At 46.7% G+C, this 18815-nt stretch overlaps 1 protein-coding gene across 5 annotated transcripts in view; it reads left to right on the top strand.

The window, feature by feature from the left end:
• The first annotated feature begins 2345 nt into the window (after window positions 1-2345).
• DPF3 (double PHD fingers 3) overlaps window positions 2346-18815 on the top strand; it is a 299949-nt gene continuing 283479 nt past the window's right edge. For 2 of the 5 annotated variants that reach the window (XR_002785335.2, XR_010323186.1), the window contains exon 1: window positions 2362-3352. Coding sequence is in view for 2 of the 5 variants with exons in the window: in XM_023546336.2 (XP_023402104.1) it covers window positions 3321-3352 (32 nt within the window). In the remaining 3 variants the exon portion in view is untranslated. Of the gene's footprint in view, window positions 3353-18815 lie in introns of all 5 variants that reach the window. The other 3 variants (XM_023546336.2, XM_010588722.3, XR_002785336.2) reach the window with 3 other exon arrangements.

Raw genomic sequence — 18815 nt, 5'->3', positions numbered from 1 at the left:
TGGAAACCCTGGTGGCATAGTGGTTAAGTGCTACGGCTGCTAACCAAAGGGTCAGCAGTTCGAATCCGCCAGGCACTCCTTGGAAACTCTATGGGGCAGTTCTACTCTGTCCTATAGGGTCACTATGAGTCGGAATCGACTCGACGGCACTGGGGTGGGTATATAAAAATAATAGTCGACATTTATGGAGAGCTTGCTCTGTGCCAGACACTTGACATGTGTTAGCTCACTCAAGCCTGGCAAGAGCCACCCGAAGTAGGTTCTATTATTATCGCCACTTTTCAGATGAGGAAGCTAAGACCTTAGAGTTGCTAAGTAAGCTTACCCAGGATAACCCAGCCGATGAGTGGTGGACTCAGGCAGGCAGATTCCAGAGCTCACACTCCTAGCCCTACACAGCCCTCCTTCACAAAACTAATGTAAAATTTTACATTCTCCAAAATTGTTCAAGGCTTTTTTCACCTTTCAACATGTCCACTAAGCCCTCTTGCTTTTCAGAATTCTGGTAAAAACATGTTTTTGTGGGAGAGGTCCGTAAATTTTAAGGCCTATTTGGGAAACTGGCAGATGGAAACTGCCTTATGGGAGAGAGATCTTGATCTACAAGATGAAAACCAAAGTTAAAGATCCCAGGGTGGTACACACGGTTAAGCACTCAGCTACTAACTGAAAGCTTGGCTGTTTGAACCCACCCAGATGTGCCTTGGAGGACAGACCTGGCAATCTGCTCTCAAAAAGTTCACAAACTTAAAAACCCTGTGGAGCAGTTCTGCTGTGCACACATGGGTTGCCATGAATCAGAATCAATATGACGGCAACCGGCAACCACATCTATCCTAGAGAAACACAGTAAAATATACACAAAGAGATCTGTTAAAAAAAAAAAGTTAAAAATAATAACTCTTACAGGTCTTAGAACTGATAAAAGATGAATTCACAATTCTGTTTATTTAAAAGTCATACCTGCATTGACAGTTAAAATGACATTCCCTTGGGTAACAAAAAGCAAGGATATCCTACTTCTAAAAAAAAATCCTACCGTTGTTAATTCATGATTCTTTTCAATTCAATCATGAAATGTAACTTAAATGTTTAAGCTCTGGGTTAAACATTTTTTCAAAATGAAGGCGGATCTGGTCTGCCATTTTCAAGTGTGCCGGGTAGTTAGGAATTATGTTGGTATCTGCAGCTGGGCCTTAACAGAACCAACCTATATGCACATGCTCAGAGTATATACTTGCCATGTAGATTTTGTTTTTCTTTACTTTTTCCATTCAATTGGAAGTCCAGTTCAGGGCAGACTCTACACCTCCTGCCTTTATACAGCTGGATAGATTAAAATATGCTGTTTTTTAATCCAAATTGTTGTGGTTTCAATCCGAATCAAAGAGATTGGTGGGAGTTATAACTGTTAATTCAAACTCACTGAGAAGACTGAACTTCTTACATCAGAGTATATAGTACTGGTTTTTAATGATGTCAAGGCCCATTCCAGGCAAAGTATAAACTTTTGAACTAAGCCCTTGGCAAATTAATAAGGAAGAGATTTTTCAAACTTGAATTTGAGAAGACAACTTTTTCAGACTGTAATCTCTTCTAAGATGCTGTACAAAAAGTCACAAATGCATCCGTGTAATTTTACTATTAACTAGTAAGAAAAAACAAAAACCAAATTGTTGCCGTCAAGTAGATTTCGACTCATATCGACCCTATAAGACAGAGTAGAACTGCCCCCCAGGGTTTCCAAGGAGCGGCTGGTGGATTCGAACTAAGGACCTTTTGGTTAGTAGCATAACTCTTAACCACAGGGCCACCAGGGCTCCAGTCAGAAAGAAGGAAGTTAAAATATTTCAAGTCTATTACAAACATACTGATTCAGCCATTTCTATTCATCTGTAACTCTAATAGTGTATGGAACTGAACTCTGAAAGTTCTGGAAGGTTTATTTTAATTTTTAATTCACTGCTTTGAGAGGAGCCCTGAGAAAGGAAGTGAGAGGGCACAGCTTTAAAGAACCGGCAATTTGGCATCTCCTCAGCCCCCTTGTCGCCCCTCCCCCACTATTTTAGCTACTTGACCTGATTAAACAGCTTTGGGACTGTAGCCAGACTTCTGTATGCTAACGAGGCCCCTGCCCTATTCACGATTTAGTGCGATTTCATCCACCCGGAGCTTCCAGGCTGCCCAGTCTGAGCCTGACTTCTCAGAAGTCTCCCAGTTTTGTCAGAGGCTCGCCAGTGAGGAGTTCACACCAACTTGAAGCAGACAGGGACTCTCTGAACGCCTCAGGCCACACCGGATTATTCATTAGCAAATTCTTTTCGCCTTCTATCTAAATAGGAAAGGTGACGCCTGAATCGCCTGTGCCACTCCCGGAAAGGGACTCTAGGTCTACAACACCCAATCTACAGTCTACAACTCGTCTTCAAGTTACTTGCTTTCCAGGCAGCAGAAGGCGTTTCCAAAAGTTTCCCTAAACCTCCCTTACCCCTAAGCCTAAAGGTCACAGCGCCAGGTCCTCCTCAACTCTCCAACCGGCTGGAATGTGATCATTTCAGAAGTTTCTGGTGTAGGGGGAGAACAGAAAGGGTGGTAGTGGGGAACCGCGCAGTGTGACCACCGCGCATTATGTAACGGAAGCCCTGGCTGCAGGAGTGAGCAAGCCTGACATTGAAACATTCCAGGGGGAGGGGAGTTGCTGTCCGGGAGTCGCCAGGAACAGCAGAGGCAGTTGTAAGACACTGAGAGAGGAAGGTGGCCGAGATAAAGAAACCATTTTGGGTATTGGAATATTAAAAAACCGCAGGTCTCAGAGTATTAGCAAACGGCAAGACACGTGTAGTAATTTGACAAAACGGGAGCCTTCCAACTTTTGCACGGGAACGAGTAGATTTGCCCTTTGGGGGATTAAAATTAGCCAAGCCAAAAGCTAATGGATGAGGTTCAGTAGTTTGTTCGCAGTATTTAAATAGTTATGCTCAGGAGCGCAAACTCTCCGCAGTTATTTAGAAAAGCGGCGACTTAATCCAAACTACAATACTCTACCGAGTGCATCTCGACTTTCCCCAATCCGAAAAGGAGTTGCTCGCGCGGTACTGCCCCTTTAAGACCTGCTCGCTCTCCGGCTCTACAAAAGGGAGTGACCTCTGGGCTTTGACAGCTCCCCTAATAACTACCACCGCGCAGGCCCCGCCCACCTGGTGGCCAGCCGCGCCGATTGGCCGGCGGGCCGGTATCCCGTGCTCTGATTGGCCTGCCGCTTCCCCTGAGCGAACCTTTAGAACTCTGAGACAGACAATATTCTGTTACATTGTAGCAAAATGGCGACTGTCATTCACAACCCCCTGAAAGCGTAAGTAAGACCAAAAAATGTACATATTCCGCGTGGTTTCAGTATGAAAAAAAAGGCGCCTTCTCCGTGCGGAGCGCTGCCAACGCACTGCGCTTGCAGGCGCCTCCAGCCGCGGCAGGGCTTCTCTCTTTTCTTTCCGCTCTGACTTCTTCATCTTTTTTTTTTTTTTCCCCTACGCGTAGAAATGTCAGGAGATGCAATTAACAAGAAGAAAACTGTTACATTTGTGTTTTGCTTAATTGGTGGACAGAGCGAGAGGGGGGTGATCGGTAGGGGAGCCAAGCGCCCGCGCGCTCGACAGCTAGGGGGATTGTGGGCAGCGAGGGGACGGCAGGTACCCCGGGTCCCCTACTGAGCGGGGCGGCAAGTGCGTAGCTGGGGGAGGCCGAGCTGGGGGCGCGAGCCGGGCAGTGGCCGCCTCGGTGCACTTGGCTGCGCCCCACGCCTCCGGAGCCGGCGGCGCCCGCCTGGCTGCTCCGTCCGCTCGGGCCAGCGGACCGCGGCGGCTCCGGAGTTTGCAGGGCGCTCTCTGCCTTCCGATCGCTCGCGGGGAGTTTGTGCAAACCTTCCGGAGTTGGGAGGACCGCGGGGGAAGCCGCAGGTCCCGGGAGCTCTGGGGCCCAGGTGGCTGCCTGGGGCTTTCCTGCGGGGCCGCCCCCGGAGCATGACGGCGCTCCGGGCAGTCGCGGGCGCGTTTGCGTATGTGTTTGTGGGCGAACTGGCTGTAGTAAATTAATGACTCGGGTTGACTTGGGGTTGATTCGGAGGCCGGGAAGCTGCAGGTCTTAGGAATGGTGTTCTCATCTCCTCTGGGTGAAAAGGCGAGGCGGGCGGAGAGGCGGCTCCGGGCTCCCCGCCCCAGCAGGCAGCGTTTACTCCCGGCCAGAGCGAGGGGCAGGTGCCTCTGGCCGCCGCCGAGAGACTTTGTGCAGACGCCCAGATCCGGGACGGAGGGGGCGGGCTGGGCAAGGGCACGCGGGGGCCAGTCCCCGGGTTCGACAGTTAATTCCTGCCTGCCTTCCTTCCTCCCCCTCTTCATCCTGGCTTCCTTCCTTCCTTCCAGTCGGTCGAACTGTTAAGCCGCCAAGTCCGCTTGCGATCATCGAGCCGGGGGTGGCCTCGAGAACTAGCGTCGCTCTTAAAAGGGTGCTGTTGGAGGCTCCCTCGGGTTCCTAGCGCGACGTGGGTTCGGGGTCCGTGCGCATTCGACCAGGACTTCGGCGCCCGGCTGGAACCCGCCAGCGAGGGGAGGGGGGGTGCGAGTGGGGGCGCTTCGTGTTCAATTCTCTCTTGTGCGCGGCCGAAGCGGACCCCGGTTCTTTCAACTCCGCGCATCAGCGTCCGCTCCCCCCGCCCCCCCCCGCCGGGGCTCCTCACGGAGTTAAAAGCCAGGTTCCTACCGGGGGGGTCATAGGGGGGCTCCTAAAGCGAAGAAACGCTCGGGGAGAATCGGTCGTGTTTGCACCAGCTTATCTCCCACTAGCAATAAGGAAAAGGGGTAGGAATGTCGCATGTCTAGGAGTTTAAAATATATATATTGAGTGCGGCCGTTAAGAGGACTTTGGAAGCTGAAGCTGATCCGAGAGGACCTCTCGGCCTCGGTTCTTGCACGGAAGCTTGGATATACGGCTCTTGAACGTTACAGCGTTTCACCCAAGAAAGAAAATGTTTTATGGCAGAATAAATGCGCGTAACTTCGCCGCATCCACGCTCCTCGCTTGCGCGGCTACGCAGCTGATGCTGGGAGTTTCTACCAAATCCACAGCAGATTTGCAGTTTTCCCATTTCCAGCTGAACTCACATAGCGGGGCTGATACCACCTGGTAAACTCAAGTTAGAGAAATCTGTTTCACATGTGCACCGTGTTGGTTTCCTATTGGAAAAGCGGTGCTCTTGTTACCCCGGAGCCCGGTTGCTTACGCGCGGGCGCAATATTTCCCGGTTCCGCGGTTCCCCCTGCTTGCTCTAGTTTTTTTTTTTTTTTGACCACTGGATGGTGTGTGTTTTGGGGGGGGGGTGTCTGTGTTGGGGTAACGTTAAAAGTGGGAAAAGGGACGGAGAGGCGGGAAGAGGGTAGCCGAATTCCGGCTGATCAATGGAATTAGTTCTGAATTATTATACTCGTACTTTGTGTAATTAGAAACAGTTGCAATGTGATGTATTTGTAATTCTGTGTCTCGACACACGCGCACATTCTCGCATACACACAACACCCCTGCCTGCTTTTTCTAGGTGGGAGTTGCATCCCAACCCCTTTCCCTGGGGGTGAGGGAGTGTAAACAATGCCGGGACCAGTCTAGCCTCCTGCACCCTGGACGCTTTTTAAACTCCTAACGCCAAGAGCACACACGCTATCATTGGGAGACCGACACCATCTGCCTGTATTTTTTTCAAAAGCAACTTGTTTAATAAAACATCTTATATATTTCATTTGTTTTTAAAAGTTGCTGATCAGGAAATAATACACACGTGAATCAATTATGCATGGGATAAATTAGAACAAAGCGTAGAGCCCGAGCCACATCAACCGGAGGGGATGGATTGCAGTGCTGGGAGGAGGGGGAGCGGGGAGAATGGTTTGGAGAGCTATGTTTTTATCCTCACGTGTCCCTCCTGACAATGAAACGGAGCTGAACGACATTAGCATTTTCTCTGTGCGTTGTGAGTCTGTCTCCCCCTCCCTTAAAAAAAAAAAAAAAGCCAACATCACCGACGCCCCCTACAGAAGCTGGTTACACAAAGGTTTCCTCTGGGATTGGAGGATAAAGTGGTGGTTGGTAAATGTGCTGGGAAGAAACAAGCTCAGGTTTCATGCAACACCTCTGTAGGGCTCTTTTTACCCTGAGTATGGGCCATTTTTTCATTATACTAGCTTTGTGCATGTGGGACATTCAATAATTCAATGGCTGGGGTAACTGGATGACACTGTTTGGGTCTCCTTGCTTTGGGGTCTTCCTTAGGGCCCTAATGTCCTGAAGCCACATCTCCTGTTTTAGCAGTTTGGCTTTCTTCCTGCCTGTCTTTGATCGCCCTTCAACTCCTTTTTTTATTCTTCCTTGTTGTACCCGTCTTCACCTTCCCCTCTGAAGCTGACAGCCTACCTTCTCCCTCTGTTGTTGCCTTTAACATCTTATTACAGCGCAACAGGGTGTTAGAGGCAGAAACTGGAGCTGCCTAGGCTGATAAGATCACAAAGGGGACTCCGCAGGTGGCCCCACAACTGAGCAGTCACATCTGGACAAATAGAATTTAAAAAATTGATGGGCATGTGTGATGTGTAAATGTATATTACACATTATTTAATTTAGCAGCTACATTGTCTAATCCTAGATGTGTGAGACCCTTATTTCCTACACACATATGCATGATAAGGGCTGTGTAGTGAAGCAAACACATGCAGGTAACATAAATAAGGATTTGATATAGCACTTTGTGTCAATCACATCGTATATTCGTATTCTCACTGCCTTCTCCATTAAGGAGCCTTAATGCTTTTTAATATAAATTCTAATCTTATTTAATATTCCAGTTCAGATAAATCAGCTTTCAGCACTTTAAGCAACTTACTCTTTTATTAAGTTATCAAAACCCTGGTTTGTATGCACTTAACTGGGAATGTCTGCCACCTTCTGCCAGACTTGATTATGCATGTATGTATCTATTATTGTAACTGCCTGCTTAGAAAAAGAATAACGGTTATTATTATTTAATTATTCTATATAGACCAAAAGGGCTTTACCCCAGATAACTATTTATTTATAGAGAATAACACCAGTAAACGAATTTGGCATGCTTTTAACTGTGACTATACATATACATAATTGTATTTTGAACTCGCTTTCCTAAACATTTAACCTTGCTTTGGAGGTATGTGTTCTTATCCCTGTTTTGTAATCAAGGACACAACTCTGGGAGAAATAAATATACTTACTTAAAAGTATAAAAAAGTATAGCTAAGGTTAAACAGGGTCCTGTGTGTAGATGGACCTCAAATCTTCATCTCTTAACACATCCTATGATTGGAATACAGTTTATTCTAATCTAAGTGGTTCTGTGCATGTGAAAGTTGTTTAATTGACACCACTTAGAAGCCAGACCCCACTCGTGCTCTGACATTCTGTTTAGATACCAGAGAGTAAGGGGTAGGGGACACATTCCAAGTTTTAATCTCTAGTTAGCTCCTTCTGTTGGGGGCAGGAACATGTGGGTAGGTACTAAGTGGGGAACATTGGGGTATGAACTTCGTGAACTTGTAACTTTTTATGGACATACTCCTGGCCCCTTATGAAAAAGGACCCTCAGACTTTAAGCCAACAGATATCTAAGAATGACCATCTCCAAATGTTTCTGGTTGCCACTGGAAAAAAGCCCTAAATTTGCCAAACTTCATTAGCACACATTATTTTTCAGTTTTCAGTGAGAGGAATGTCTGGTTTTGATGAGATACCCATAAAAAACAAAGCAAAAAACCCGAAACCTGTTGCTGTCAAGTCATAACGATCCTATAGGACAGAGTAGAACTGTCCCATACAGTTTCCAAGGAGCACCTGGTGAATTCGAACCACTGACCTTTTGGTTAGCAGCCGTAGCTCTTAACCACTATGCTACCAGGGTTTCCGAGGTACCCATAAATGATATTAATTCCTGCCAGAACCCAAATGGAGGCATTGTCATAGGGGAAACCTCTGAAAACAACCCAGCCTGCAGACCACCTGGGATGGGAGCTGCTCGGACCCATAAGGTGGGCTGGAATTAGAGGCAACTTAACTAGAGACTTACCTTCCTCTAACTTTTTGTAATCATGCATGTAGTCGGCATTTGGATACATTTGAGAAAGATCATAATGTCCAAAGCTGTTTCAGAGCCATCTGCTCAGATTAGTGCAAAAAATAAAATGCCACGGTCAGCATCCTTTGTCTTCAGCAGACACCAGAAAAAGAATGGAAACTGAGGCTGATGTTTCAGTTTTCCAAATGTAGCCATGCTGATTGTAGTGGTAGTGGGGGCTGGGTCATACAAAGGCACCAGAATCCAGGCCTGTTTATTATCCCAACTCTGCAAGGTAACTTTTGTGGTTTTTGAGTATTTTGAAAGTCACTAGAGAACAGAAATGTAGTCAAACATGGCAAGCTTCTGGCCAAAAAAATCCCACAACCACTTCAATATTTTTTTGCCCAGCTGTGGTTTTCTAGCAGGGGCCTATGTAAGCAAGACCTTAGCTTTAAATAGTCTTTAAATATGTAGATATTTAACGAGGAAAGATAAAGAGTGGCTTGGAGGGGTAGGGTCGGTGGGTGGATAAAACCACCCTGTGGTCTGGAGCTCTGAAAAGATTATTGTTGAACAGCAAGAGAGACTGATCCTATGAGCCATAGCAAGTTTCAAAGTTTTCTTTGGTTGTGTGAGTGACTAGGAAGAGACGAGGTGTTGCGGTGTTTTTGTAATTTGTTTTTCTTATTGCTCCGGTTACTAGTGTTTCGCAGTCTGTCAAACCATATGGATGAATGGAGCTAGCATTGTAAAACTGTCACTGAAGGAAGGTTTTTGAAGCCTGTGATTTGCATCAGAGTTTTAAAGGCAGTGGTTAGGAGGTGTTGGAGGGCGTGTGGGAAAAGAGGAACAGACTGCGTTGAAAATTTCTAGGTTGTATGTTTATGAATAGTAGTGTGTGTGGGGGGCGGTGGTGGCAAGGGAAGAGAGGAAGCCTTGAGGAGGCTCAGAGTTAGGGGTTATGTTTGGAAGTAGGGAGGGGCGAGGGGATTAGGCTCAAAGCTAATAATGGGGTTCAAATAGCCGCCATTGAGTCCTCCACAACCCAGGCCTCAGTCCCGAGTCTGGGGAACAATGATGATGTCTAATCTCCTTTTTGCATCATCTCCTGCCTCCCTCAATCCAGGGACTTTGGTCATCTCAGGTTGCTGTGAAACGAGTAGGGTTTTTTGGTTGTCATTCACCTTGAAAATCTGCTGTTTGTATTAACTGCAATTAGAAGCACTGCCAGAAAGGTTTTTCCCATTCCCAAACTTTCAGCTGCTATTGGCCTGGCCCTATCCCAAACAGTGTCCCCCTTTCATGTTCATTTCTCACCAGTGGCTGGTCTTTTGTAGCTTTGGTGACTTCTGAGCGATGGAGGAGAGCAAGCGCTGGAATAGGAGGCTAGAGCATTGAGTTCTGGTCCCAGTCCTACCACCAACTAGCTCTGTGATCTTGGATGCATAATTCTCTGAGTTGCATATTCCATGTCTTTAAGATCTGAGCAATGCCCAATGCCTTTCAAGTTAAAAACTTTGGGGCTTTTACTATGGTAGATTAGGACAAAGAGGGCAGTTAGGGGCCAGAGTTCCAATTGTTCCTTCTTGTTTTTAAAGTATGGCTCTAAAGCCTGGGAGACTTTGTTCTGGCAGACGGTTTTGTCTTTGTCCCAGACTTGCCACATGGTGCTCCCACTTGGGGTTCTAACCCAGCTGGAACTTCCTATCCCTTCTCAGGGTGTAAGGTTGAGGACCAGGTGGTGGGTCATTTAGAATTTGGGCTTTTCCTCTGATTCTCCCTTTAGAGAGATTTTCTTCTTATTAGCACCCAACCAGAGGATGAACGAGAGTGGAAAGAGGAGCTGGAAGACAAATGGGCTTATTTGTTGTTTATAAGCAGTCAGATAAAGTTTTTGGTTGTGAATAGGACTGGGGTTACTGAGAACATCTGTCTTTTTCTTCCTCTTCTTTTTTAAGTGTGTGGATGGAGTCAGTAACCAAGTAAAGGAATTTTTTTCCTCTGGATTTCACTTATCCACAAATCTCTTCCACCTCCACTTTATTAACTTGGAAATAAAGTGTTTATTTCTCTTCCATGTGTGCAGTTGAGGATAGCTGGCTATTCAGTGAGCTGAAGTAGGTGGACCCGTCCTGATTTCTCACTGAGCTTCCTCAGGTATACCCTGGTTACTGCTGACGAAATGGAGATGCCCCAGTGACAGGCAGGACTGACCCATACTTGGGTGGTATTCGCAGTGTCTAGATTGGAATTCACTGCCTCTCCTTCAGTGACCTTCCTCCAGAAAATCCCAGGTTCCTCTGGGAGCATTATTGCCAGGCTTTTCTTCGGTTTAAAAGCCCCTTGGTAATTTTCTACAAATCTAAAGGAGGAAGAACTGTTTGCAAAACCCATCAGAGAATTCACAGTAGCCAGTTTATAAATTCTGAGCCTTAAGCAAAATGAGAGAAACAACACCATGGTCACCCTTGCCTCCAGCACAGACAGTCATCCCCTTCATTTCTGAATCCTGGGGGTGCAGTGTTAAGTGCCAGGCTACTAACCAAAAGGTCAGCAGTTCAAAGCCACCCCACCAGCCACTCTGTGGGAGAAAAGACATTGGTCAAGCTGCTCCTGTAAAGACTACAGCCTGGGAAATCCTATGGGGCAGTTACACTCTGTCCTATAGGGTGGCTATGAGTCGAAATCGACTTAACGGCATACAACAACAACGATAGTTTCAATAGTACAGGCAGCCCCCAGATTATGAACTATTTTTTATACTAATAAAAATCTATGTGTGGTTGAGTCAATTCTGACCCATGGCGACCCCACGTGTGTCAGAGTATAACTGTGATCCACAGAGTTTTCAATGGCTGGTTTTCAGAAGTAGATCCACAGGTCTTTCTTCCAAAGTGCCTCTGGGTGGACTTGAACCTCCAGCCTTTCAGTTAGCAGCTGAACACGTTAACAGTTTGCACCACCCATGGACTTCTTTTATACTAATACCAAAAAATAAAAATAAAAATCCAAACCTGTTGCCCTTGAGTTGATTCTGACTAATAGCGACCCTATAGGACAGAGTAGAACTGCCCCATGGGGTTTCCAAGGAGCAGCTGATGGATTCAAAATCCCGACCTTTCGGTTAAAAGCTGCTCAACTACGGCTCCTTTATGCTAATAGAAAAAACAACCAAACCCATTGCCCTCGAGTCCAACTCATAGCAACCCTATAGGAAAGGGTAGAACTGCCTTATAGGGCTTCCAAGGAGCACCTGGTGGATTCTAGCAGCCATAGATCTTAACCGTTGTACCACCAAGGCTCCTCTCTCTACCCCATCCCCTGTAGGCATATCAATGTGTTTTGGGGTAAATACCCTAGGAACTGGGAACCCAGAAACTCTTTTCTCCCGTCCCCAGCCTCATGGATTGTCTCCTCACCCTTTGAGGGTAGGGGCTCCATGTGGGGGTCCAGGGCTTGGGGTTGGGGAGGCTCCAGGAGCTGTAGCAGTGATAGTTGCCTGGGAAGGTCTGGAGTGGAGGTTTTCTCTGAAGAGTGTAGTGGTGTGTCCAAGGAAACACCTGGAATGGCTGGACAGCTTGAAAGTCAACAGTCAGCAAGTCAGACCTGTCTTCTCATACAGTGAGAAGAACCTTCTTCCTTGCCCTACACCCAGCCCTGCTTCTTCCCCCAAGGGCACCTGTGAAATAATGGATGTGAAAACATTTTAGAAGGTGTAAAGTACAAACAGGAGCTGTTACTAGGAGAACTACCAAGTTTCCTGTAGCTGAATGAGGACTTCTCCATGAGAGTCAGAAATACTAAATCTGTTATTTAAAGTAAGTGAAATGATCCTGGCAATACGCATCACGTCTAATCATTGTTTCTCAGGAAATGTAGAACCTCTCTCATCCAGCTATGTATGAATAGCTCTGGGGATCTCAGTGGGATTTTCCCATTGTCTAGGTTTCCAGCGGGTGAGAATATGAGCTCAAGGGAAGCCTTCCATTTCATTTTCCTGCTGACCATCACCAGCCCCGAACTGAGTCTATAGACAAAATTAGAGGAAACAGATGCTTAGCGGAGAGGAGTGCTTTCCAGGGAACTTGGGCTCTTGTCCTCACCCACATCTTTGGCTCCTTCATCAAGATGACTCCGAGAGAGAGAGAAGGTGAAAGTGGGGCTAAAACTTAGATCTGCTGGTGAACCAGGAGGGCATGCTGTTGACACTGGGAGGTGAGCAGCAAGAATGATTCTTTATAGAAAAGTCAACTTCGGGAGGCATCGTGGTGGGGTCAGATCTCAGGATTATGGAGTTATGTCTTGGTTGCCAGCCTTGGAAATGCTTCAGATTCAAGCTTAGGGCAAACCCACAACATTCCTTTAATTTATAAAGCCAAATTAAGTTCAAGCATCATCCCTACTCCCATTATCCTGAGCCAACAACTCTTCCTATATTTTAATTTGCTGCTAGTTGAGCTCAGTGAGAACTGTTTTACCTTCTCTTGAGCTTCCTTTATGTAGTCCTGGCCCACACTGACTGCCAGCCTGCCCCATGGAGCTAAGCAGCATCATAGCCTCCCTCTCTGTGTCTAGGACCTTCCACTCCAACGAAGTCCTCCAGTGTATCTGTTTCTCTTTGCAGACCCTTGTTCTTTGGCAGGGCAAAGTAAATGCTTCTAAACCAGAATGCTTCCTGCCCCCCTAGGCCTCTTCTAGGGAAGCCACTGTCAGTCCAGGGGAAAGAGGAGGCAACGCAGTGGCAGGGAAGGGGGAGGGTAGGGTGGATGGGGCATTGGGAGTGGAGAGAATATATTCTCTCCTGCTAATTATTTTCCCCGAGGACTTAGCCAATGCAGAACCATCTATTATCGTGGGAGCGCTCTATGGTGGTTCTGCCTGTGATGAATGCTAAGTGGAAACAAGCAAGAAAAATTAACAGGCGGCTGCTTCTGTCCACCTAATTAAAATGCATATCCAAATGCATAATTCCTTATGTTTCCCTGTGCACACACTCCCCTTCCAATCCCAGTTCTATGGAGGAGAAAAACACATCCCCCCAGTCATTTCTCTTGATTATACTTCCATCAAGGAAGAGCTGGAGGATTTCCCTTAGCCTGGAGAACAGGAGTTCATGCAACACTTCTAAAAAATCACTGGCTTTTGACTTAGATTGAGCCTGAAAATTCTGAGATTTTTGGTTTAAAAGGAAAAACAAAAACTTGATTGACTGCAGAAAGAAGAAGGAAGGAAGGAAGGAAAAAAGAGAAGGAAGAAAGGAAGAAAGAAAAGTTCCCACTTTGGTTCTGGCTGCCATTTCTGCCGACCTTTTAGTTTTGTGCTAAAAGTCTGGCTTAGATCAGCAATGTGAACTTGGAAAGTCTTTTCTATCTCCTTTCCCCTCTGCCTTTTCCTCACATGGCACTGCTTCCACCAGCCCCCCAATCCAAACATAACCTAGGCTTTTGTAGAGAGAATTTAGAAGACACATCTCACCTTTGCAGATCAGGTAGAGAAAGAAACCAAAGCCTATGCATTTGGGGGCCGTATCAGGGATGCTGGCATCACAGTCCCAAGCATGTTTTGAATCAAACAAACACCAGTTCTTCATCCTTATCTTTCCCTATCTTTGTTCACCTACCCACCTACTTTCTCCCCCTCAGAGGAACAACTTTACTCAGTGGTCATAAAATATTTAATAAAACACAATAACTTCAGTTTCATGTCCAAGTCGACTTTGCTGCCATCTCTGTGGCAGACCCCCTCCCCTGCCCAGCCCACCCCCTCCTGAAGCCCCCTGACCGCCCTCCACAGCAGCCCCAGCTGTTGATTTATCAGGCCCGGCTGGCTCAGCAGTGCATGGAGATTGCTTTTAATTAACTCTCTTCATTTTCCCCAATCTTTAGGGAGCAGCAGCCCTTTAATGATTTTAATATTTTATCTGGATTTATATCCACCTTATTTGTTGTTGTTTGACTTCCGAATTTGTTCTTCCTGAATGGCTTCCAGACTGATATATTTATTTACCTCCCACCTCTTCCCCCAAGATGTTTCAGGAGAAGGGATGATGTGTCCTCAAGAAGGCCTTGTGTTCTCAAACTTCCCATCCTCTGCACGGGGAGAGGCCCCAGCGTTGGCCAGTATGATGGTTTGGGATTAGGACCTTTGTCTTACGAAACCTTTCTTAGCTGACCCTTAGCTGAAAGAGTTCCTGAGCTTTTCATTAAGAAAAAAATTGGGATTTTAGAAAGCGAGTCCCCTTTGCCTTCTTTGTACTTGCTGCCTCTTTAAGGAAATGAACTGCCCTGGAAAACAGAACAAAACAAAACAAAAAGTCTTAGTTGCTGCTGAGTTAATTGCAACTCATGGTGACCCGTGTGTGTCAGAGGAAAATTGTGCTCCATAGGGTTTTCAATGGCTGGTTTTTTGGAAGTAGGTCACCAGGCTTTTCTTCTGAGGTGCCTCTGGGTGGACTCAAACCTCCAACCTTTTGGTTAGCAGCTGAACCTGTTAACTGTTTGCACTACCCAGGGACTCAAAGTTGACCTGAGGAGTTGGTTAAAAGGTGTTTCCTGGGTTCCATTGTTAGCTATAGTTGGAGGCCTGTCACTCCCACCTGCCCTGTCCCCATCAAGCTTACATGGTTCAACGGTGCTTTTGGAGTTGCTAGAGGATGATGACTTTAGGGTAGAACCGGATGTAGGTTCAGTCAAGTCTTCATGTCACTATATGTGCATTTTGAAATGGCTGGGATCTCTTCAGAGACTATTTGAAAGAGGAATTGTAGGTACAGTCTGGAAGAGAACTTGGGGAGGTGCCAACTATCTTCTCCACTTGAGGTTGCCTTCTTCAACCTTCTGTTCCCAATGCCCATGCCTACCTCCAGTGGTGGGAAAACACGCCGCCGTAGCACACCCAGCTCCCCCTTTCCAGCCTACCTTTGGCTGCAAAGCCTGCTCCTTTCCCCAACAACCCCAGAGAGTCCTGGCAGACAGACTCTGGTGGGAGCTAGTTTACAGGACCAAAGTGTCCACAAAATGCCCTTCTGGCAGCTAGGGCTAGTGATGTGTCTTCAAGGTTACCAGTTGCTAGGCAACTGCCAACTATAGTTTGAGCCTGGTCTGGGGATTGCAGTTGATTGCCCCGGGTGACTTGAATCCCCATTTAGGGACTTCGATTTGCAGTCCTGGCTCTGGTAACAGGAGGTTGTGAAGTCACTCTTCCATGTGCCTCTATGGAAAGAGGTATTAGCTTTTAAGGTCTAGCCCAGTGCCTGGCATAGTCAAGCATGACAATGTTTTGCTGAAGAAAATGGTGATCTCTTCCGTGTTCTTGCACTGGAATCTTTCTTTCATCACTTTAGCTCCCTCAGTTCAGAAAACCTGCTATATATCGAGTACTAAGCTGTACGGAGGGCACAGAGATAGAACGCCACGGCTTCTACACCGCAGCCTAGCGTTCAGGCTGCTCAGGTGCCCTACTGAGTGTTTCTTCTGCACTTTTCCTGGGGAATCACAGACCCTTTTGAGAATCCGGTGAATATTGTGGATCCTCTCCCCGTAAAAAATGCATATAGGTGTGAACATCTGCCTCCAGTTTTATGGGCTTCACAGACCCGAGAAGCCTATCTGTGGATGCCCCTCGAGGTCCATGGACCCTGAGTTAAGAACCTCAGAATGAGAGATGTGGGTGAACTTGTCTTGAAAGGATGCTCAGGGAGACAGCCCTCCTCACATTCTCTCCTCTGGTTTCACCAAACTGCTCTAGGCTCCTCCAGGGAGACAGACTGATCATTCTCCCTCCCCTACCTGCCACCAGGCGCACTCCGTGAATATCTATCTACTAACATTCCAGCAGTGCAAGCATCCTCTCTTCCCAGTGAAGCCCATCCTGAGCCTGTGGTAGAATTGGCTACCTCTGGCCTCAGCCCCATAGTTCTTAGCCTTACCCTTCTCTCTCTGCCACTAAAACACTTGACTATGGTTAGCTGGAATGTAAGGCCCTTGAGGACAGGGACAGTGGGCACCTGTGCCTTTCTATTTCTCAGACCCAGCATAGTAGGCATTTGGTAAATATGTGAGGAGTAACTGAGGGCGTGAGCCAGCAGGCAGACGCACTGCTCTTTCTGCTTCTAGCCCTCTAGAGTTGATGTGTTTCTTATTCTCTCTCTTGACTGTAGGAGTTTGCAGAAGGCAGCAGCATTCCTTCCCAAAGACTTTGCAACTTCAGGAGTCAGGAAAAAGAATCAGGCTTGGCCTTGCTTGTGTGCAGGATGTGCAGCTATGGTGAATGTCAGTGACATCCATTCTAGTTCCTTGTTTCTTTACCACTTCATCCTTGTAGATCTAAAGGGCTTGGTTTTTTCCCCTTTGGTCTTGGGAAGTAAAGACAAGCCATTTTGTTTTCTTTTCTTTCAGGGACTAAGGGTTTAGGAATAGCCTTCAATTAATCAACCCTATTTTTATTGAGTGCCTACTGTGTGCTCAGAGTGTCTACTATGTGCTCGGAATCCCTGGGTGGCGTAAGTGGTTAATGCACTCGGCTACTCACTGAAACGTTGGAGGTTCGAGTCCACTCAGAGGCACCTTGAAAGAAAGGCCTGGCAATCTACTTCTGAAAAAATCACCATTGAAAACCCTATAGAGTACAGTTCTACTGTGACACACATGGGGTTGCCATGAGCTGCAATTGACTTGACTGCAACTTTTTTTTTTAAACTATGTGCTTAGTAGTATATGGGATTTCCTTTAGCTTTATTTATACCTGAGGACTTTTCTGGAATTTTAAAATAGATAAGGCCAGAAGACACAGAGTACTACAGTGAAAACCTGTGAAAGATGGAACTCGACAGGACTGCCTTGTCTTTCTGTCTTGAAAGTTTTCCACCTTTGACAGGGTGCAGTCTTACCAATTTTCTGTCCCTCTCTGTTAGTGGAAAATTGTTTGAATTTTCGTTCTCTGACAGGTTTCTGCCTTATACAGATTCCGGCTTTTGCAGGCTTTACTGTATCATGGTTCAACCCAAAACTGAGATCTGGTGAGAGTCTACTGTTTGCCCTGCTGAGTTTTGGAGGTGACTTTTGGTACTGTTTTTAGGTACATATTCTTTAAGAGAATGCCTTTTGTGTACTTTCACAGTGTCAATACCTAGATACAAAGAACTCTTCCTGTGACTCAACCATGAACAATGGCCATACCTCCACCTGACAATGAAACAAAAATGCTATCCTGGGCATCATGCAGACAGCCTCATATGGGGAGGGACCGAAATCTTTCTCTGATGTGGGTCACTGTAACTTTTCACTACCTTTCCTCTTTCCAGGCTAGTTGGAGCAGCCTGGTCCTGCATCAGGAGAGAGATGAAGATTTGAGGTAGAGACAGGCCACCAGAGTCAAGTTTTAGTTCAGATCCTGCTCTGCTGGGTGTCCCTCAACGGGAAAGCCAGAGAAAAAGCTGACGGTGCAGGAAGTACAGGCCGCAGGAGCAGAATTGTACCAAAATGTTTGTCAAACTCAGAAAATTTGCCCTGTACCAGCACCTACTCTTGCTCAGGCCCTTCATAGTGGAGGGTGCCCATGGTGCTGTCCGGCTCCACCTGCTCATTTCCTTTCTGGGCAGCCATCCCAGTATAACAGATACTTATACATATTCTGTCCTCATTTTATCTAATTACACACACACATCTCTGGGGGATGGGAAACAGGTCCACATCATTCAGTTTTAGGTCAGCTCTAGACAGGGTGGCTGGGATGAGCATTGGTCTACACGGTTCTAGGAAATTTGGAAGGTTCCCATGGTTCGCTGGTACGAATCACACCAGGGGGCATTGTTCACCATTCCAGGGGCTGGTGATTCCAGCTGGGTTTGTGGGAAGGGAGTGGAGCCTGATATGGGTTTGTGAGTCTGAATTTAGGAACCTGAGACCTAGCCAGCTCTTGCTATCCTCAGAGCAGTAGCACCCTTGCTTTACTGTTTTATGACCTGCCAAACCCAATAATATCCATCCCACTTCTGGTGGTCATTTGCTCTCATCCTGTGCTGGGCTGGAATGTGTTCAGATTCCTAAGAAATGCAGCCCCCAAAAAGCTCCAGCCAATGGAACAATCTTTATTATGGCTCCGGGAGTTGCTCTGAGTTCCTGTCTCCTTTGCTACCCAGGTGAATTGGTGTGGACCCTGTAAAAGCTCTGAAGCATCTCCACCTTTCTCCAAGACCCGGAGCCAGCAGCCTTGGGCAGCCCAACTTCCTGACACTTCCCCTTGGAGCTCTACTATAGCGTTTCAAATCTCCGTGAAGGAAAAGCCCACTTGTTATCCTTGATTTTTCTCTTGCTTTCTAGTTATCTCATTTCTTTATTTTTTTTCCAGTTGCCATCCAGTCAACTCTGACTCTTGGTGGCCCTATGTGTTTCAGAGTACGACTGCATTCCACGGGGTTTTCAATGGCTGTGATCTTTCAGAAGTAGATTGCTAGGACTTTATTCCTCAGTGCCTCTACGTGGGTTCGAACCACCAACCTTTCAATTAGTAGCTGAGTGTTATCTCATTTCTTGACTCAAATCTAGACTTCCTCGAGGCCCTCTGAGCCCCAGACAGAAGAATAATCTACTTAATTCTGCATATTGAGGTTTCCACCTCTAGCCTAGGTTTCCTTTGGGCCCTTGTCCCGTGCGTCCGTTCCCACTGTACGTCTTTCTGCTTTCCCTGTGGATCA

The sequence above is a fragment of the Loxodonta africana genome, chromosome 10, assembly GCF_030014295.1.
Source record: "Loxodonta africana isolate mLoxAfr1 chromosome 10, mLoxAfr1.hap2, whole genome shotgun sequence".
In the NCBI taxonomy this organism is placed as follows: Eukaryota; Metazoa; Chordata; class Mammalia; order Proboscidea; family Elephantidae; genus Loxodonta; species Loxodonta africana.
Note: the sequence above shows the minus strand (reverse complement) of the source record. Positions and strands in the feature narration are given on the sequence as shown.